Here is a 22,783-nt window from a genome sequence, read left to right as displayed (position 1 = left end):
GAACTTGGAGCCCGGGGCGCAATATTCTGTCGCCGCCGTAAACTCCGGAGAGAATCTCCTCCTCTTCCTCGCCGTCCTGGGACTGAGGCCCGAGGCCACTAGACCCAGACATGAAACCACCGTCTCGGGGGGGAGGGAACCGGGGGAGAAATCTTCCCTGCTCTTTAGGCAGGAATTGACAGTGTCACCTATACCGCTTGGAACCGCGGCCCCTGTAGGCGCCTCTCTGGGGCTTGTTAGGCGGGGGTCGTGTGCGTTCGTCCTCCCTCCGGTCTCGCTGTTCGCCTCTGGCGGCGGGCGGGGCGGAGAAGGACTGGGTGTGACGAGACGGAGCGTCCTGCCGGATCTGTGGCCTGCCTCTCTCCGGTCGCGCAGGACGGGGCTGTGGTTTGGGGGGAGGGGGTCTGGCTGGAGCCTGGATGCAAGACAGAGCGGCTTCATCCTGCGCCTTGCGCACCTCATGGCTGTCTTTTAGGTAGTCCATGCCACCGTGGAAAAGGTTATCTGCGGTCACTTTTAGGTTGAGCAGTTTCTTTTTGTCGTCTACGCCCCTGAAATTAACGTGGTCGAGCCACCGAGCCCTCTCGTGGGTCACACACAATCCTAAACCCCTGCCGGTCCACTCGGTTGAGTATTTGTTGAGCGAAATGATCTCTTGAGTGAGGCGTCTCATCTCCGTCAGCTGCAGAGGTGTGGCGGCGTCTCCTGCCTCGCTCAGGAGTACCGCCAGGGACCCCTGCAGTAGAGCGGCGGCGTTCAAAGCTCTGGCGCCCGACGCAAACGCCTTGTATACAGCCTTGGTGGCTACGGAGCCGGCGATGTCTTTTTCGTTTGTCAGACAGGGAGGCTCTTTCGTTGTGTTGAACGGAGCCTTCTGGCCGCGGTGGCTGTGGAGAAGAGAACTGGCCAAGGTACGATCCATTGGGGGGACGATAACGAGGCCGAGTTCGCCCGCATTCTCACAGTCTATGTTGAACCTGAGTCTCTTTGGCTCAGCCTCGGGGCCCAGAGGAGAGTCCCACGACTTGGAAATGGCTGTCCTGAAACCCTTAGCTAAGGGAAGCTTGGATTTCTTTGCGACTTTCTCGTCCACTGATTCTAGACCCTGCCATTCCGAAAGGCTTTTGGCGGGAGTCTCCTCCGCATCATCGCCCGGCCATCTGAGCCCGCACCTCACGGTAGCGGTTTTGTAGAGCTCCAGCAGTGTGGTCTCGTCTTTTTCAGCCGATGGAGGAAGGCGGCCAGGCTGGTCCGCGGTAGCCTCCACGGGTATAGGGGGGAGGGGTCCCCCTTCGGGTGGGCCGAGGGCCATAGCCTCGGTGTCGTGCAGCACGATCTGCTCGGTGTCGTGCAGTACGTCCTCCTCAATTTCGTCGACGACGTGGTAGCTGTTCGCCTCGTTTCCATGGTGTCGAAAAGAGGTGACGGCCCCGTTGTCGACGTCGTCGTCGCCTGCGGAGGCAAAACTCTCCGGAGAGTAGTAGCGAGAGGCTGCCTGCTGTCTGTCGCCACTGTTGCGGGCCCCAGGTGGGGAGGAAGGGGAATCTATGAGGGGCTCGGCGCCGTCGTAGGTCCCTCTCACAGTAGGAGAGCGAGAGCGCGGGGCTGCTGTGTGAGTAGGTCTCGCCCCACCCTCTCTGTGAGAGGAACGAAGCTGCTCTGGGGGCTCCAGAGCACGTGCAGAGCCGGCTGCTGCCGAAGCGCGGGGCCGTCGAGTGTGGTCTTCCCATCCAGCGGACGGCCCGCGGTCCATTGGACGACGGGAGGAGAAGAGGCGTCGGTCCCCGTCGAACTCGTCCTCATAGTCGTCGTGGAAACGAGGTGGCGGGAAGGATCTTTGGGCCCTGGAGAACCGGTCCCGCAGATCGGAGGTGTGCAGGCCTGCACACTCGTAGCACCTCGGGTCACCGTAGATCGCATCCTCGGCATGCGCGAGCCCCAGGCAGGTCACGCAGTGCTCATGTGTGTCCCAGTCGTCGAGGAAAAGGCGACAGGAACGAGAGCCGCATCGTCGTGGGGGAGGCTCCAGGCTGGCCTCCCGGAGTCGGCGATCGGCGACGGCTTGACGGTCCCGTCGAGCCATGTAGACAGAAAGGTTGGCTAGGGTAGCCTAGCTTGTAGTTTGTAGGTGTTTTCCCCCGGGAAAACACGAGGGAGAAGAGGTCGGGGAACTCAATGGACAGGATCCAACCCGTCGCTTAAGAGCGTGTAGTTACCCGCGACCTTGTTGTAGAGTGAAGCTCCTTCACCGGCTTGGCAGAAGGAACAAAGAGAATGACTTCCGCTTGCCAGGTCTTTTTATGCCCTCGGGGGAGGGACCTTGGGAAGCGAGGGAAGGCCCACAGGGCCAAAAAGGGTTTTTGCCCTGAGGGAGCGAATGTGAAGCTTCTGTCATCGCGCCAGGGGGCGCTGTTTCCCATATGTGAACAACGAGAGAGCAATGAAACAAAACCACTTTTCTTTGTCTTCAGAGAGGACAATGTCAAAGCAACAGAAGTCACACATCTTTCATAATACTGCAAATATCTGTGAAATTCAATAAAATTATTCAAAGCCCGATTAGAAAACAGCTCTCATTATATAGTAGCCTAAATAAACCATAGTAGCCTAAATGAACCAGTTTCGCAAGAACATGGTTTGATTGAAACTATTTGAACTATGTGATTATGTATTGCACAGGCTTCCAAAAGCAATTCCGATGTAATTCCTCACTTCTCTGCTCTAACTAATTGCAGGAAAGGGCTTGTTTTCCCATTGTCAGAGTCGTCCTGCTCTTAAATGGATGATAGATGGATGAATAGATCAGGGTTTTGGTCACTGCAGAGGTCCACTCACCGTTCTTACGCTCCGTGAGAGGCAGAGGACTCGGGCAGTGCTGCAGGGTCAGTTCCTCCAGCTCATGAGTTACTGCCTCACTACGTGGGCTGGGGACCAGCTCTCCCATCACCTTGGGATCCCCGTCCACAGACAGACTTCCTTGAGACCCCATGGGTCGTTCTGGAGGAGGGGCGAAGGTTTTCCCAGACTCCGGTGAAGCACTGCACTTGAGGGACCATGCAGGGGTTAGGATTTTAGGGAGAGGACAGACATCAATATCAGTCATTTTATATTAGACCACATATCATATCATGTTTCTTTCTTCTTTTTTTCCCCAACCATACCGGTGTGATTCAAGGAAACAAGGTTAGGTGAAAATGTTTGTGTTAAGTATGTAGTAATTGTATGTATATTTATTACAGAATCATACATTTTGTAGCACATTGGTTCTAAGATGCGGTCAGTAGTCTTCTAAGGGGAAATGTCCTCAACTAAATGTTCCTCTACAATAAGGTCCTGAGCATAGAAGAGTTTGAGAACCCTTTCTGATGAATACTGTACACTTAAGACAGTTTTCTGTCATTGGCACCAAAAGTAGTAGAACAAAAAGTCCCAGTTGCATCCATGTGATGTTTTTCTTTATTATAATAATAGTTGCACTTTTCATTTTACAGTACTTCACTGCTTGATTTCAAAATGATTTTTCTTCCATGAGCCAGATAAACGTGATCTTATTTCATAAGATATGTGTCCTGCTCTTCCAAATAGTTAGGGCGTTGTGTAATTCTTCTATTAACCTCCCAAAGGAGTTTTTTGTCATATTATTTGCTTTGGCGCACCATTGACTCAACAAATTACATTACATAGAATCCTTATTGATTCCCATGCTTTTTCTTTATGAGAAGAGTTTATCTTTTTAAAAGAAATAATATTATGTTGTTTTTTTAATTTTTATTAAGCTATCGTTAATAATGTTTTTGGTGAGGATAAAGGAGGAATCTGTTCTTCCTGGTTGTGAATGCTCACTGCGCAGTTATTTTCCAATTAATGTACACACAGCCAGATCAGACAAACATTCTTGTTAACACAACTCCCCCAAAGACTGGCTTGGGCGCACATGGAGATGTTCTTACAGTGTTTCCTTTGAAAATGGCTCACCAAACACTGTTATTACACATTACACAATGATGCATAATGTTCTTATCTAAATATTTGTGTCAGACACAAACCAAACATCACATACATGCCATATAATGTATGTAATATTAAGTATAGGCTACTCTTAGATAATAAAGTCATAGAGTTTACCGTGATTGATTTTATGATGACAAGGTTTAGGCTAGTTTCGAATCGTGACTTATTCCCGTTTCACAAAGCCAGGAATTTCCCAAATACAGATAGATGTGTGACTAAAGCAGCTTGTGTGGGCACAATGTGTATAGTAGGCCTTATGCCTCAACAAATGACTGTTCTATCTGCTAGATTAAATTCCTTGAGCCTTCATATCAATTTCACAATTTCACAACCGCATTTCTTGAAGTGGTAATGTTTAAATGATGATTACTGGTGTCATCTCACATTGTCCTGTATAATAAACATGTAGCCTCGCGTGGCCAGACAATATCACACGACACACTGCGTGGATATTAGTCTGGTCCCTATCAACGGTAGATTTTTTTCCAAGGGGCGGTTACAAAAAGATCCAAACGGATCTATTGGTTAGACCTAAACCAATCAGAGCAGTGCTTCCTTGTACGAACCAATCAGAGCAGTGCTTCCTTGTGATAAGCCCGCCCACATTTGGATACTGGGCCCTGGTTGGTTCCGCACAACTGCGGAGGGAGAGAAATGAAATCTCTATGGAGGGGGGCCAGACCTAATCTGCCGAGGGCTAAAGTGCATGCAATTTTGCAACGGCAGATTCGTCTGGAACCAGGCTAATAAACATGGGTAGTGAACAGTGAGTGGTGTAACAGAACAATGTGAATCAATAACCTGAAATGAGGAAGATTTAAATTAAATTAAGGAGAATTCCAAGCGGGAAGAAAGTGACTATGTCCTGGTAATGCATTGTCTAAAGCAACCATGCTGCCAAGGCAAGTTGTAACTTGATCCATTGAGTCTCATCCAAGACCAGCTTTCAAAGCACGGTTCATCTTCAATCCATAATCCAATTCCAAATGCTCCTTAGTTTACACTGATAAAGTCACTTCCAGTATGGCCCATTAATACCAATGTCCTGGAAGGATACTTATTTCTGACTGGCAGGGGAATGGCCATTACTTTTTCTTGAGGCAGTGCAACTGGACCTTAAAGTTAAAATTCATGACAAGATTGGAGTCACACGTCAACCAATACAGGACCAAGAACAGACAGAATAGCCAAGTTATTTATTAGTGTTAGTTAGACTATAGTACTCTATACACTTTCCATCTTTATTTATAGATAAACTTTTTTTCAAACCGGATCTCCTCCCACAGTTTTTATCCCCTAATGTTGTGCCATATATCAAAATGACCGTCTAAATCGGGAATCGTGCGCTTGTATTTTGCTAAGAGATTGGTTAAATAGTTTAATTGATATTGATTTATTAGTGCATTAAATTTCCCCATCCACTTTAATGTAAAAGTGAAAAAAATCACATTCAAGTATTTTTTTCTCAGAAACCGTAAGAGCTAGAGTTACCACATTTGGAGGAGAGGTTCATAATATTGTCCGAAATTATTGAAAAAATAATTACACCATTCGGCCTCATGGTGGCGCTATAACAGCCCCCTTTACGTTTTGGCCTGTAACTCTTGAACCGTAGGTCCGAAAATCAAAATTTCTTTTCACCTGGATTCCTTGGGTCACTACGCATCTCCCCATATAGGCCACGCCCATTTGCGTCAGGATAGATTTTTTGATATTGATTTATTTGTGCATTAAATTTCCCCATCCACTTTCATGGGAATTGCAAAAACTCCCATTCAAGTATTTTTTTCTCGGAAACCATAGGGGCTACTGTTAAAAGACTTGGAGGGGAGGTTAATAGTTTTTTGCAAAATTATTAAAAAAAGAATCACACCAGTCGGCCACATGGTGGCGCTATAACAGCCCACTTTACCTTTTGGCCTATAACTCTTGAACCGTAGGTCGTAAAGTCAAAATTTCTTTTTCCCTGGATTCCTTGGCTCACGACGCATCTTCCCATATAGGCCACGCCCATTTGCGTCAGGATAGATTTTCCGCCATTTTGAATTTTCTTCAAAACACACTTTTTGCTCCTTTTCCTTATTTTTTTTTCCAAATCTCACACAAATCGGTACACGTGATCTATGGACCCATGCGATAAACCTATCCAAGCGGAATTTTGATAGTCCGTACCTTTCGTCCGTAAATGGCTTCCAAAGTTAGCGGGAGGGGCCGTTTGACAAAAAATGCCAAAAATCACGAACGAAACGTCCGGTCAATCCCAAATTTGAATCACATGTCAAGGGTGGTATACTACACCAATCCCCAAAAGGATTTCCACTTTGATCCATAGGGGGCGCCACGAATGCTCCAAATGTAACCGTTTGATGCAATAACATGATTTTTGGGGGATCAATCCTCTCAAAATGAAACGCAGGCGATCTCAGGAGTGACGTGAAAATGTCATTGGCGCAGTCTCCGACGGTATTCCTCCCGGCGTATTGCTCGAGTCCCGACCGGCGTCGGCGCAACCACACTTTGCAATTGCAAATTGCGACGCGTCTAGTTATCTATTGTTATAGCAAAAAAAAAAGGTTTTAAAGGGATAGTTCACCTAAAAAAAAACTTTTTTTCTATCGATTAGTCACCCCATGGAGACTTGAATTCATGGATTTGTTTTTGTTTTTGTTGCATTCCTAAGCCAATAATTTAATAATAATGACCAGCGGACCGGTAGGCAGTGGTTCTGGTAGGAGACACAAAGGAGACTCTTTGTGTCTCCTACCGGAACCGCTGCCGGTCAACAAATTATTGGCTTACAAATGCGACAAAAACTAAAAAGAATCCATGAATTCAAGTCTCCATGGGGTAACTAATCGATAGAAAAAAAGTCAGTTTGGGGGTGAACTATCCCTTAAAAAAATATGTTCTGAGCTAAAACCCAAACAGCAGTCTTGCAACATCAAAGCCTTTAACATCCCATCTCAGGTGACGAAAAAAAGAAAAACAGTAGCCACATATTTAGAGTTATGCTGAATTATTCTCCGGTTACAGTACATTGCTCACAGCACAGTGTCAAGATCCAACTATGTTTTGCAGCTGATATGGCCACTTTAGCTTCCACATCAGAAGAACAACAACAGTAAAGGCAGCCAACAATATTAAAAAAACAACCCTTGAGCTGGTTTAAAACCACCACTTATGGGCTATGGGAAAAACCTTTGGAAATAATCCCCTGACCTTCTCTGATGGTGCCCTAATGCTGAACACACGTGACGTGACCAAGTTAAGACGCACTTGGGTGAGTGTTATCGAATGGTCCTCCTGGCTCACCTTGGCATTTGCAGCGAAACCCAGACTGTGGATGAATCCTGGTGTGGTGGCTCAGAGTAATTAGGCTCACGGCACGCAACGATTGAAATCTGGTTTTGGGCAGGCCACATACTTCTCCAGCCACATGTCAAACTACTATCATGTCAAAGAACTGAGCAAGAGTTATTTGAGTTCATCTCTGAAACTGCCAGGCATGTGCTACTAACGTTCAAGATAAATGTCCAGCTGAATCAAGCTATGACTCAGCTCAGTGAACAATACGCATAGGGCATTTTTCAAAACAATGGGATGAAGGCTGTTGTTGAAGGTGATCTATTGCAGGGTTATAAAACAAGCCTTTTCTTTTCTTCTTTTTATTGTTTATGGTACTTTTATCTTCATGGCTTTACCAGCAAATGTAGCAGGTTTATTGTATCTGGCTACGAGTCCATCCAAAGACATTCTGAAGACACAGGCCAGGAGTCTGTTTCATACAAAAAAAGAACGATATTTGTAGTGATCACTGTGGGGAAATTACTTCTCTGCATTAGAGTTGTTCCGAGAGGAACCGAGTATACGAGTATCGGAAAAGCTACCGAATGCCGATACTGCCTAAAATGCTGGTAAACGGGATCGGCGAGTTTGCCAGTCTATGCCAATCCGATACCATGTAATGTATCACATGATGATATTTTATTTACAGTAATATTTTGTATCAACTCAAACATCAAGTCAGTTCTACTCTACGGGGCGGAAACATGGAGAACCACAAAAGCAACATCAAACAAACTACAAACCTTCATCAACAGATGCTTAAGACACATCCTGGCAATTCACTGGCCTAACACCATATCAAATGAAGAGCTCTGGCAATCCACACAACAAGAACAAATTGAAACCGAAATTAAACGCAGGAAATGGGGTTGGTTTGGGCACACCCTGAGGAAACCATCCTACAACATAACCAGGCAGGCCTTAACCTGGAACCCTCAGGGGACGTGATAGTACAGGGTGTTTGGGTCACTCCTCTGTGAGAATCACACCAGCACCTCTGACACATCAATCTTTCTGATAACCATTGATCTAGTATTTATTCCTAGATCAATGGTTCACAAACTTTTTAATTTCAAGGACCCCCATAACTCTGGGAGTGTACAAATGGAAAGGGTCCATTTGGTTCCATTTGTACACTCCCAGAGTTATGGGGTTATTGGATCCCCTTCAAGGAACCCTGAGGGTCCCTGGACCCTACTTTGAGAACCACTGTCCTTTTTTAAATTACACTCGGTATCCGATCGGTACTCTGTATCGACCGATATGCAGGTTATGGGTATCGGAATGGTTTCGGGAAGGGAAAAAACGGTACAACTCTACTATGCATTTAACCCATCCTATTAGGAGGCGTGAGCCTCAATTATCTGCAATTATGGATTGACAGACACCTCGACACGCAACTGTCCTGGGGAAGCCCGGGGATCGAACCGGGGAACCTTCCGGTTCCCAGACGGCTGTTCTACCTTGCTACTGCCGCCCAACAGATAGAAGTTACATTAACACTATTATCCTGACTGGTCGACCTGTCCTCACTCATTCCAAAAACATTATTATTATTAAGATGTGGGGACATCTTCACATATTAATAAGTACAATATGAGCATTGTTTTTGATGATATCAGAAAGATTGATGTGTCAGAGGTGCTGGTGTGATTCTCACAGAGGAGTGACCCAAACACCCTGTACTATCACGTCCCATGAAGACTCCTAGTCAGTCCAATGCGCTGCAGATGGTGGGAAAGCCAGAGGGAAATCCCTGTAGGCCTGAGTTCACTTTGAAGCCACACTACGTGCAGCTGCCAAGAGAGGCTAAAAAGGCATGCCTTTGGCATCATCATCATCATTATCAACAACACACACACGTTTATAAATATATGCACACGTGCACGTGTCTGCGAGAGCACAAAATAACATGCATGCATACACGCACACACATGTGATTACATTGTGTTTGGTATCTTAGATTAACTGTAAAATGAGCTGGGACATCATATTGCATCGTAATCGCAGCTGTCTTACAGGGTCATGAAGATAACAGATAGATGGACTTACAGTAACAGCTCAACCCACTATTGGTTGTAACTGAGACGTTTACTGTGAAAGGCAACTTATATTTTCCAGAAGACACAAATTAAACTTTTTTAATTTGGCATTTTTCTGCAAATGTTCTTTTTTTCTTTTTCTTGTTTTACAAGTAGACCCTATTTAAACACCAGATGGCATTACCATCATGGCAAGTCAGACAAGCATTTACCTGTAAACAATTAGTGGCTTTGGAGCTAAAGCACATAAATTCACACAATAGAAGCTCAGTCTTGAAATCTTGTACACTTAAAAATTAGGACCATTGCAAATGGCATTGTCATTAAAGAAATTCAAATGGCCATCAGTCAAGACAGTGGGCTGCACTGATTTTCCACAATAACTACACAATGACTAAATTGGCAATAAATCAGTGATGTCTTGAAATGTTTGAAGGAATGTGTAAAATGCATGTGACAGTGTGATGAAAATAAAGCCACAAAATACGACTTGTGGATGATTTCCCGTCTGTTGTTTGTAATTTTCCAGTTTTTTAGATTCCAGCATGATAAATTCCAGAATTACAAAGGAGAAGAACATTGAGAAATGTAGGGTTGTGTCCATGAGTCACCTAATACTTGGTTAAATTTAAAATAATTACTTTAAAACAACTGCTCTGTTAGTTTATTGTAAGACTGGTTTAAATTACATTACATTTTTGTATTTGCCATGTAGGCGGCCGCAGTTATGGTTTGACCCAAAAAAAATTGCAACAAAAGGTTTTTCAATGGTTTATTGTAGTATCAGGTGTACTTAGTAACATATCAAAAGTTTACCAAAATCGGACCACTAGAAAGGTCCGATTTTCAAAATGGCCGCCACCAGATCCTTAAGATACCATTATTCCTTCATTATTCATCCTAGACAAGTAATGTTGGTATCTAACCCCGTGTTTTGATGATCTAGAATTAAAATGAGCACATATAAATTATAGTGAAGTGATTAAAGTATAATTTTGTATTAAAACAACTGATTATACGCATATTTATGGAGTACATACATAGAAGTGAAGAAACGTTTATAATGTAATTGGACATTTCTCCTTTTTCCACATAATGCCCAGAATTGGTGATTTATTTAACTTATAATTCACATTCTGTTGAAGCTTTCTGGCGATTTATTTTGATACCAATGAGGAATAAATGCATTATTACTGTGTGGTACTGTGAAATTAGTCTAAACAGGGCTGCCACGTGAAGGCTCAGTACCGCTAACCCCTTTTTCTTTTTTTTTTGCTTTTCTTTTTTTTTGTTTTTTTTCTTTTTTTTTTGTTTTACTTTTTTTTGCACCAGATTAACAATTAGACTTCACACTCTTCCTCCCATAAAGGTTGATTATGCGGATTCTCACAATTTTCTACTTGACATGATCCACAAGCAGGCATGCAAGGCAGTCCGTATCTTCTACAACTACACCGTTGTGTTCGGCAAGCAGTTTTGCAATTACAGTGGACCATCTGTAGGAGGCTTTCCGGGGCAGCAGCTTTATTTGTCATAACTGGCACAAACCGATCGTCCTCCAATTTCCATCCCCAATCCACGGGATTCATGTCACTCTCCATTTCAGTCCATACCATAAGCTGGTAATAAACTCTTTGGCAATGATATTTGGTTGAGGTCTCTGTAGGAGGGAGATGTTCTGGGGTAACAAATGCCTTCGCAGACGCAATTTTCTTGATAAGAAGATTGTAGCGCTTGCCACCAAACATGACTGCCATCGCCTTGCTCCCAAGGTCCTCTATGACAGTTTTTGCTTGATTTGGGAGTGCAAACCCATTCGCACACGTCTGGATGGTCGATTCACCATTCGCAAGTTTCTGGAAAGCAGATTTTTTGCCAACACTAAAAATGCGTGACGTTGTATCACATCCTGTGAAGGCATGAATAAACAGCAACTGAGAACACAAGTCACTACCCAGGACTTTTTTCATCTTGCTGATGTCATACACTTTAGGAACTTTGGCCTTGTCCGAACGAAAATAGAGGCCTCTATTGTCCATCTTAGCATAGTAGAGGAGTAGAACGAGTAAGTCTGTATCTTCCCCTATCAAGGTCGTGGGCTGATGGTGTGACGCCTTGATTGCAGCCTTGACAATGTCCACGTCTGCATCCCCTGATGCATTGATAACCGTGCAGCCCTTCTTCTGCAGTTCCTCAGTCACAAGATTAATAAGTCCTTGTTTGTTTGAAGATCTGGATAGGAAGTCATCCTTTCTTCCCACAAACTCAGTTTTTGCATCTAAGCTAATGATGGGGTGGGCATGTTGCCCGCGTCGCTGATGTGTATTGTCTTTGATGGAAGGACCTTCACTATAACCATCAAAAACTACAGTTGCTTTACCATAACGGTATATGGTAAAGTCTGCATATGACGTACACTGGATGGTACACTGGAAATGTACACTGTCCCCATATTTTTCTCTTAGTTTTGTCTTGAGGTAGGTCTTTACAAATGGCTCGGAATCTGTATTTGTCAGAAATTCCTTCATTTTATCCTGTAAATGTATAAGTGTCAACTGTTCCTCATCATTATTCTCAAGGTAAGCGCAAACCTTCATGAATGCCTGCGCCTGATCTTCATTGTTGGACCGGCCAGACTTTCTGCGCTTTGGCTCTGGGTCTTTCTGGAACTGTTGTGGTACGTTACGTTAGTTAGTTTTGTTGGGTTTAGCTGTCTTGAGGATATTAAGCCTTGTTCCAGTAAAATTTACTACATAATTAGTTTAGTTAAACTTGAAACGGGTGACAATTTCAGAGGTTTTTAATAGTCACACACAAAATATTGGATTTCACGATGATCTAATTGTTTCTCTGCCATTTGGACAAATCCAATGGATGTCTAGTCCCCAAAAACATAGGGTTAGACACAAATAATATTTGTTTAGGATAAATAATGGAGTTAGGCTATTTTAATTATGTCATGGACGCCATCTTGAAAATAACACCTTTCCAGTGGTCAAACTTTGGTAAACTTTTAGTATGTTATTAAGGACACCTAATACTACAAAAAACAGTTGAAAAACGTTTTGTTGCAATTTTTTTTGGGTTAGGTGCTTTTTTTTCATAACTGCAGCCGCCTAATGATATTCAGGTTGATAATTGTGATCGTAAAAAAAAAAAACAACAACACTGTGTTGTCTCTTCCAAGGAGACAAAGTAGAAATGACAGATTATGTCTCTTCACGAAAGCACAAAGTGCATTATGAATGGAGGAATTAAGGACGAGATGAAACAAATGACTAACTTCTGAGTATCTCAGAGATTTATTTGAATTGCAGTAGAGCTGTTGTCATAACCCCAGTGCTGTAGTTTACATAACTTTTCGAGTTCCTGTCATTTGCTAGGTGACAAGAAATAAATAGAAAACCACACTGTGGTGACAGCTACTCTCAGTTTCTAATTTGGCTTGGCCATCTAATCCGCTGGATACACAAACTCTACCATTACAGTGTGTTTAGCCAAGACTATGTGGGAAACGGAAGAGAAAAATGAGGAGGTTCTTATGGCTGCTCCTTGGTATGTTGATAAGCTGTATATCTGTTCATCATGAAGCAATGCAGGTACAATATTATACAGGTAAGTTGGGTAACTGCTTATCTTAAAGGTCAACTCCACTCCAACCCCAAACAGTGTAAAGTAGCTTTAAAGGGATACTTCACCCAAAACATATATTTATTTTTTTTGTCGTATTCCTATGCCAATAATTTGATGTTCAGCGGACCGGTAGGCTAGCCTCGCGTAGCCAGACTATATCACTGCGTGGATATGAGTCTGGTGCTTCCATGAGGATTTTTTTCCCCCCAAGGGGCGGGATCAAAGCAATGGCCCTCGACGCAATTGGTTAGACCTACAAGCAACTACCAATTACAGTCTCCCATATTCGAATACTGGGCCCTGATTGGTCACCCACATCTTCTGGAGCAGGAAATGGATTCTCTATGGAGCGGTGCCAGACCCAAATCGCAGAGTGCAATTTATTTTTGCACTCGCAGATTCGTCTGGTCCCAGGCAACCGGTAGGCAGCGGTTCCGGTAAGGAGACTCTTTGTGTCTCCTACCGGAACCGCTGCCCGTCATCAAATTATTGGCTTAGGAATGCGACAAAAACAAACAATATCCATGAATTCAAGTCTCCATGGGGTGACTAATCGATAGGGGAAAAAAGTCATGTGGGGGTGAACTATCCCTTTAAGTTTAATGTACAGTACCACATCTCCTGTGAGTGTGAAGAGAACAGAGCAACAACAGCGAGCGATTAACAGTTATGGGACACAATGGATGACGAGATAAATTTGGTGGAAAGAAATCTCAGCCACAATAAACACTGATTACCTCACCACCATGAGGCCAGCAGAGGTTAGTTACTATGCAGCTAAAAATAGCCAATATTATGAGCCAGTATAAGCATCTGGGAAGTGGGGGGGGGGGACTTTTCCTTTTGTATGTATCTCGGGGGGATAATGGTGTCACCTAAATCTGGACTCCACATAAGAAAACAGTTGTACTTACCGCTATAGGCAGAGTTAACGCCTTCACACTTCCCCCTACCCCTCTGAAATTCCCTGATTTCAACGACCATAACTTTCCCATAACTGTAATAAAGTCGCGAGTGGCACGCCAGGCCGTTACTATAAACTACTCTACAGCTTACATCTTGTTCTCTTGTTTCTGCTGCTGCTGGGGCACTGCCAGCATGGAGCTTGGCAGGGGGTGAGTGGATGAGGGGCGGCTAGACCACAGACAGAAATAACTTCTTGCTTGCTCATTGGCATGCTAGGAGACTGGGTCTGGGAGCCAGAGGGAGTATCTGTTTTTGTCTAGTATCACAGAGAATGGCGGAGCAGCACAAACTGAGATAGTTCTTTGCTCTGTGAATGGCCCCCACTCCATCAGGCAAAGGCAGGGGTATCCAGGAACTAAAATAGAATAAAGATAAAACTAAAGTCTGCACATTGTTATTTGCTCCCACTGACTGTTTATTACTATGATCAACGTTTCGATCCTAAAGGATCTTCATCAGAACTAAAATAGAACCCGGGCCTATTTTGTTCAAGCAATCATGTAGTAATGATAACAACGAACTTTAGCATGCACATCAGGAGAAAATGTCAAAACGGATCGAAATCAGTTCAAAACATTGATACAAAATGCAGTAAATATACGATGAGCGATTTATCGGTTGGCTGTGTGCGCGCGCACACACACACACACACACACACACACACACACACACACACACACACACACACACACGGATCGATGAGTTTTTCGGACTCACATCAGACTCACATCGATGCGAGTCCGAAATGTGTCCGCATTTGTGTGAGAACACACACAAATGCACACAATGTAACTTACACTGTACAGTATATATATGGACCATCCTTTTTTGGCTTTCCTATAGTCTTAGTGGCTTACATCATGGTTGAGTGAGTGTCCCCAGAAAGGATTAGGGAAAACATTTGTTCACTGTAATAACAGGTAACAACAACATTGTAACCACAGCCTCTGTCCTCAAGAGGGACGGATACAAGAGTGGGCAGAGAAAACACAGTCTGGACCACAAGGGACCCATCAAGCCCATTCGCTCTGCAAATGCCCAGACTCTGTGGGTTCTAAGCAGTGCTGCAGTCAAGAAAGACCACCTCAGTCTAAATAAACAATGTATATATTGAATATGATTATAGGCTCCACACCGAAATGAAGCACAGAACACTGTCCAGTCACGTAGGGCTGGGCCTACGACAATTACACCTGAAATACAAAAATACGTAGTTAAAAGAGTCCATAGAGAGGTTAAAAATTGACCAAAAATTTAAAGAAAACAGAAAAGACATATAAAGACAAAGCAATATACTGTAGCACCCAGGCTTGACTATTTCAATAACAAAATAAGTTGGTTAATAATATTTAACCAAACACCCAAAAGTACCGTTAGGGTCCAAATAGACCAATTTGATTAAATTCACACTCAGGATCTGATTTCTCTTCCAAAAGCTTAAACGGAGACAGATTTCTTCAGTTGGGTTTTAAAGCAAGTTAACTGGATATCAATCATGACAATTTTGAGAACTACATTATAAAAGCCTACCCCAATACCTCTGGTTTTGACTTCCTCTATTCATCTACTGTCATGTCCCAGGAGTGGACTTCCTGCATCTGACCATGGGAAACAGTGAAGTTAGCCTGATTACAGACACTTCCTTCCTCCATCAGTCACAGCAGTGCCTGTAATGGATACAGTATTTACTCAGGCCTGAAGCACTGAACTCTAAATCCCACACCCACATTGGATGTGCATCATAGGCCAGCGCGGTCAAAGGTTCCTGGGAGAGTACTTAATCCAGATTACATAATATTCCTCTCGAAGATGCACAATACAATGAATTACTCTGATAGGACTGGGTCTGAAAAACTACTTCATGAAAACATCCAGAAGCTGGCTGCAGAATTGTATTTAAAATTAGGCAATACCGAGTTGGTTTGTTTGCATGTTTAATGTCTACAGTAATAACTTGCCATTTTGTAGCTCAAGCGCATTTTTTGGCAGAGCAGTCACACAGCAGAGTCAAGATGACCCGTGATAGGACCCCCAAATGTACTCGAATGTTGTTAAACTGTCCTGTTTGTTGCAACGCAGCCTCTCCAGATGTATCAGTGGTAACTCATTAAGCCATCAAGTGAAACCAGGAACGATGGAAGTCTTCCACTCTGTTAAAATTATTCTCTTTACTACAAGTGTACCACAATTTACAATTTACTAGGCATTTAGCAGACGCTTTTAAACCAGAGCGATTTACAGTAAGCAAGGACAACACAAGATAATACATCAAATGCATAGAAATAGTAATCTAATAATAAGTATACCAAGTAAACCAAGAATCTAATAATAAACTAGTACATAAGTAAACCAAGAACATCAGCCAGTACCAGGGTTGCTTTGGTCATGGGACGGGCTAACACGCTGTGCAACCACTATTTTGAGGAGGAGCACGCGCTCACAGATGCATAGATTTAAAACAACATTAAATTCACACCTCAAACAAGGTTAACAAAGGCTGCCGACTGCCGGTTGTCACACCAGCATGAATTAACATAGGATTAACAGAGGAATGAGTCTAGATGCATATCAATTGTCCATTGTGTGACCTGTAGTGTAGGTGTTAAGCGACGTACGCGTGACGTCATTAAAATAGATTGCAACCACTTTCCAAATCACCAATGCAACTAGGCTAGTACCAAGCATAAGTAAGGCAGAGCGAGGGAGGCTTCGGAGCAACCAAACAAGGCAGTTAGTGCATCAGGTTCGATCTGAAAACGGTATACTTTGCTTGCTATACCAAGCAAAAATGTTTTGCTAGAAAAAAACAATCTTTGGACAAGACCAGAAAGTGTGGCCCAACGTGCCCCTTGGACATCTATCACAAGTATCGGAAACATCTCAGTAATAATGTAATCTGTGCATAACTTTGAACTGGACAAGCTGCAGCCTGGCATTGGCTGAGCCCGAGTAGCTCCTCTTCAGACACTCACTCCAGTATGTGTTGATGTTACTCAATCACTGACACTTGCTTTGGAACAGAAGACTTTTTAACTCCCACTAGGTCCTGGTCTAGTCTAATGGCAGTCAAAGAGCAAGGTGTTTGTGGGCCACATCAACATGGACCCCTCATGGACCCCTCACATCTGTGTTGGCATCTTTCAAGTACTGGACAATTATTCCAGCTTCAGAAAAAGAAGAAAAGACAAACGAAACCACATATTTACAGCTTAACTGAATTTGACATTACAACCCCTACCACAACATAATAGACATTTTGGAATCATATCACAGGTATCCAGTAACAACTGCACAGATGGGCACATTGGCTGTATCAAATGTACTGTAGCTATTTAATATATTGTGTATACAAGTGTATACAAGTTACTAAGGCTGATTGATTGCTTTGAACCCAGTCAGGCTCCAAGCATGCATACTGTAAAAGGGAAAGGAAAGGTAAATCTTTGTTAGTCCCATGGGGGAAATTCAGTTTCAGCTTCACCCATCAAATAGTACCACATCTATGCCCAGTTGTAAGGATGAGCTGAGTAAAAAGATAGGCCTGCCTTACACCATAATGTAGGCTACACACCATGATGGAGCTGAACCACTGGACTGCTTGATGACATGTAGGATAAAGATTCTGGTTATGGATATTGGTCAGGTGTCTGCATCCCATAACTCTATGGTCTGCATGTATGCAATATGGTATAGTAGCCTACACACACACACACACACACACACACACACACACACACACACACACACACACACACACACACACACACAGTATGTAGCCTATACTGTACATGGACTATCCATTTTTGGCTTTCCTATAGACTTGATGGCTTACATAATGGTTGAGTGTCCTTTTTGGGGAAAACTCCTCAAGACGCACGCACACACACACACACACACACACACACACACACACACACACACACACACAGTTCACCGTCCCTATATCCAATTACTTTGCAATAACTTAAAATAATTAAAATAATGTTATTTCGCAGACATAATGTATTTACATAATTACATTCTGCCCAACTGCACAAATAATGTGCAAACAGATTTTACGCACACAAAAAAATGTGACTGAACCGTAAAGAACCAAAAACTTCACCGGGACAGTCAGGTACACAATAAACTGGCTAAACAAAACAAGTGAAACATTTCCTAAATATCAGTTATTTTCTTATTCATCGCAAGACAATGAATGGACAGTAGAGCTCCGCTTCCCGAGTTATCAACTGCATCTCCAGTCTTACTTAAAATAAAGCGACTTAAATGTCTTCTCAGCGAAACCATGGTGTGGAGTGAAACTTTAAAACGTGTCTTCATTTCTTGCCGAGAATATTAATGATGATTCCACTATAATTATATCAGCAGCGCAACACGGCACTACAGCTATGAAAAATAAATGAGTGTGGTTTGGGACGCGTCTTACCTTAGAGATCTACTGCATTGTTGATACACAGAAATGAACGCAGCTGCTGCATGCTGACGTCACTGCGCTCGTCTTCATCATAAACTAATTGACAAACAAATTTCAGCTTGTCCTCTTGTTCCCTGGAGTTATTGGTGTAAAAGATGGCTGCTCAGTGGCTGGGCTGAGGAATGATGTCATTTACATTAACCCTTCATGCTGACGGGAGACAAATGAAAGGAAACCCCAACTTAAAGTGTGTCATGTGGTTCTCAACCTTTTCAGGCTGATCACACCAGAACAGCTTAAATGTGCCTTGTTGTGGCATAAAGCAAGTCTCTGCAACTCTACTGAAGGATGGAGAACATCCAAAATCATGCAAAAGCTTGGTGATGGAGAGTTCTCATATCAGTCCAAAATATGTGTTCAACTGTTACTGGGTTGAAATCTTGTGATAGTCCCTTTGCTCTCTTGTGATCCTGCACAGGTTTAACTAAAAGAAGACTGTTTTGTAGGTGAGCACATTGGTTCCTAAATAATGTCATCAATGCCATTAGTCTGCATCTTGTTAACTCTGAATATTACTGCAAATGTAGATGTTTTTTCCTCAAGCAACAAAACTGAACATGTTATCGTTTGGACAACACTGCCATCTAGTGAATCTAAGGATGTACTTGGTGACCTATCTCCACACACTTGTTCCTGCACCCTAGCAGCATTGTAGGCAGTTCAATTATTGTATTTCAAGCTTCTCAACAGTGTGGATAACAATAAAATGAGAATAAGATTAAATAGTAAAATAGTAATACGGAATAATAAACAAAATATCTATAAAATACTGTCCTATATGCTAGCAATATGTTAGACAATTATAGAGGCTAAACGTTAGACAGTTAGAATATAAACTATCTACAAGCTCACAACGGGTCGACCTGTTTTTTGAATAGCCAAAATAAAAAGGTTAAACTGTTCCTCATTTTACTGGGGACCCCCTGGAACCTCTGGACCCTACTTTGAGATCCATTGTTCTAGATGTGCTTCTAGAAGGTCAACCAGACCAAAATTAGCTAAATGAATGAAAGAATCTGTGTCCCCAGTTAGAATTTTGAGGAGTGAGCCAGCCAAATGTCTGCTGTGTCTGCGCGCGCCGCTGCCAATTTCCCAGAGTTTCAATTTGGGAGATCATTTATGCCTCAGGAAAATGTGTGGGCTGTAAATAGGCCTGATTGAAGAGTTGTGCTTCGTATTACATTACACAGGAGACCCATCAAAGTTTTGCCATACTGCCAAACCTCTCACTGATGTCCACAATAGCTCCACACTTTTTCCAAATGTCACACAACCAGGGGTGGAAGAAGTGTTAGATGATTTACTTAAGTAAAAGTAGCAATACCACAGGGTAGAAATACCTACAAGTGTGTGTCACTATGATTATAGACCTCATATTATAATTTTAGGTCCTTAAGTGATAAAAGACCAAGCATTATTACCAAGGACTTTTCATACTGTATGAACGTTTTGACTTCATTTAGTTGAGTATTAAGTTCAAGTCAATAAAAAGATTATTTTAACTAGATATATTACAATCCTTTAAATAGAAGAATTTGTTTTAACTACCGGTATATATTTTTTAATTTGTAAGCTGTTAACACAATGGTGTCGTCTTATTTTTTTTCAGGAGGGCATTGAATACCAGGTCAGGTGACAAACTTTACAACCACCAAACCAAAAACCAAAAACTAAACTAATTACGTAATTAGTTACGTTACGTTACTCGAAAATGTAATCCGATTACAGTAACGGCGTTACTTGTATCTCATTATCCCCAACGTTGGGGACACACAGAGGTGGTTGTCACCTGCTGCTGGGTGTCCATGACCATGGTGATGTTGGTGAGGCACTGCCTCTGTTGATGATCACCTTTTTGCAATGGCATTGGCTGCTGATTGGGACGTCGGACTTGGGCAGTGGGAGGGACCTGTAGTATGATTGCAAAGAGTCAGAAACGTACTACAAATGACTGTTTAGACATCATTTATTTTTTCTAATGTCATCCATTAAAATGTTGATCAATTTACTTCTCGTTCGATAAAGAGGAGAACAAGCTGTCCACGACTGCTTAGGACCCAGTGATGATCATGTGATACTGATAATATGTCCATGCAGGTGGAGTATAAATATCTCTTAATTGCCCACTTGGTTACATTTGTACACTCAGACTGAAATTAACACTCAGGATTTGAATGTGCAGATCAGCCTCGACACAGGCATTTGTGTGAAGCAGATCCAATCCATTTGACAGTTGCATTATTCAGGAAATGCCAGGAAGGAAGGGAGTGCATTAAAAAAAGGTCCCATTGTGGAGGCCCTCTAATCTAGGCTCTCTCTGTCAGAGCAGAATTGCTGCACTCTTGTCTGGCCACCTGCTCCCGCCTACAGTATATGGCACAAGACTACGCAAAAAATCAAGCAGAACTTTGGCACCTGCAGCCAGAGAGCGGCGATCATGCAGCCCTCAGTATCACAAATCACTCAGACCCTTTTTCATGCATGTTTAAAAACCCAATATACTTCATTGACCGGGGTACCCCTGGGGTCTGTACTTCCCTCCCTTTTCTGGATCAGGGCCCACTTGAAAATCTCAAAAGCGTTTGCGGGTAAAGCGGCACTACGTCACTTTTTTTTTAATGAATACAATGTTATTTTGTCCAATCTATATGGTATCTGTATAGTGAGTACAATATAACTTGTGTCAAAGGTCATGTCTCACCTAGACACAGGATCTGACACAAATGTTTACCTGATGGTCAAGATTCAATGTATCCCTTGAGAAAGCAGGCAGGCTCTATTAGCTCAATGGTAAAAATGTCAGCACTTGCGCAGGAAACCATGTACAAATCCGGGCTAGAAGAGGAAAGTTACATAGTGCAGCTTTAATGTTCTCTGATTAGCTAAAACTTCAGAGGGGAGGATAATCAATGTCCAGTTCAAGTGTGACACTTATTAATCAACACTCATTCCTCATTAGACTCTGTTCAGGCTGCATGCTTAATTAGCATTTCTACAGCTCCTGCAGTGCTTCAGACTGATTACTGTACACTACATGTATAAGATGTAATGACAATGAGCTCATGTAAAAGATGTGTTATTCATGCTAGCATGAGTGATTCAGAATGTAAACGTCTCACTTAACTGACATGGAACCAACAGTCCAGTTAATCAGAGCAAAACATCTCAGCTTCATGGAAATGAAAAATCAGAGGAAGTCAATTAAGCTGTTGCTGTATTGATTCAGAAATAAACTCTCTCACATGTCAAGCGTATTGAGCTTTCATTCCGAAAAACAGAAATGTTATTAATCATTATGTCCACCAGGTGTGTGTGTGTGTGTGTGTGTGTGTGTGTGTGTGTGTGTGTGTGTGTGTGTGTGTGTGTGTGTGTGTGTGTGTGTGTGTGTGTGTGTGTGTGCACCAAAAAATATGAATACATCTTGAAATCACAGGCATGAACAGGTCAGGTGCCAAATGAGCATGCATGATTTGAAAATAACATGTTTTGAGTGATTTAATTGGTACATCCCTGCTGAATTTAAAAGTATGGTAAGTGATTATCTTTGGTTAAAATAAGTGTTAAATATATTCTGATAGCAGGAGTCTCCATGTCTCTCCAGCTCTTTAGAAAATGCATTTTCAGGTCGGGATAACAATTGAAAGTGGAAGTGAAGACACAAATAAATAAGCAGCAGACACAATTGGAATTAGAACACTATAAAAATGACACTGATAAATGGGTAGCCTACTCTCTCCTGATTAGCTGAAATTTTGCAACCTACACCTGAAATGTATTTTCTGTTTATTAAAGAGCTGGAGAGACAGGGAGACTCCTGTTACTGAACAAACACTATATCAATTGACTATTATCAGAATATAGTGCTTTAATCTTTAAACAAAAAACGTTTTGTTTTAACCCAGAAATATCACTTACCTACCTTCAATGTTAAATATGTCATGCCTGTGTAGTGTGTATGGGACTAAGCCATCTCTTTTATTTCTCCAGCTCGTGTGGACACGCACGCACGCACTGTACAGTATATATTTTCTTACAGGCCATATAGGCCTACTTCTCAGTTTCATGAAGGTACAATTGACTGTCAGCTTAATGTCACATTGCAGAGCTTAGGCTAAGTCCTCTCACGAAGGATTCACAAAGTGACTGTGGGCCAGTGAAAACCCACCACATAGATTTCAAACAAATCACAACCTTTGATTGACTGGTGATACAAACATAATTGACACATGGAATTAACCCTTTGCAGAGTACGCAGAACACTGAATGACAGAATCCTGTTCAGAATTAAGAGCAGGATCTCTGATATTGG

At 42.6% G+C, this 22,783-nt stretch overlaps 1 protein-coding gene across 3 annotated transcripts in view; it reads right to left on the bottom strand.

Annotated features, from left to right (window-relative positions):
- mrtfbb (myocardin related transcription factor Bb) overlaps window positions 1–18,481 on the bottom strand; it is a 47,313-nt gene extending 28,832 nt beyond the window's left edge. For 2 of the 3 annotated variants that reach the window (XM_084073087.1, XM_084073088.1), the window contains exon 1: window positions 2,836–3,143. In XM_084073087.1, the coding sequence (XP_083929213.1) occupies window positions 2,836–3,103 (268 nt within the window). In that variant the 5' untranslated portion in view covers window positions 3,104–3,143. Of the gene's footprint in view, window positions 1–2,835; window positions 3,144–18,426 lie in introns of those variants that run through there. The other variant, XM_084073089.1, reaches the window with a different exon arrangement.
- Between the last annotated feature and the right edge of the window lie 4,302 nt (window positions 18,482–22,783).

Source organism: Gymnoscopelus microlampas (assembly GCF_963454915.1).
Source record: "Gymnoscopelus microlampas genome assembly, chromosome: 11".
NCBI classification, from domain to species: domain Eukaryota; kingdom Metazoa; phylum Chordata; class Actinopteri; order Myctophiformes; family Myctophidae; genus Gymnoscopelus; species Gymnoscopelus microlampas.
This window is presented reverse-complemented; position numbering and strand designations above follow the sequence as displayed.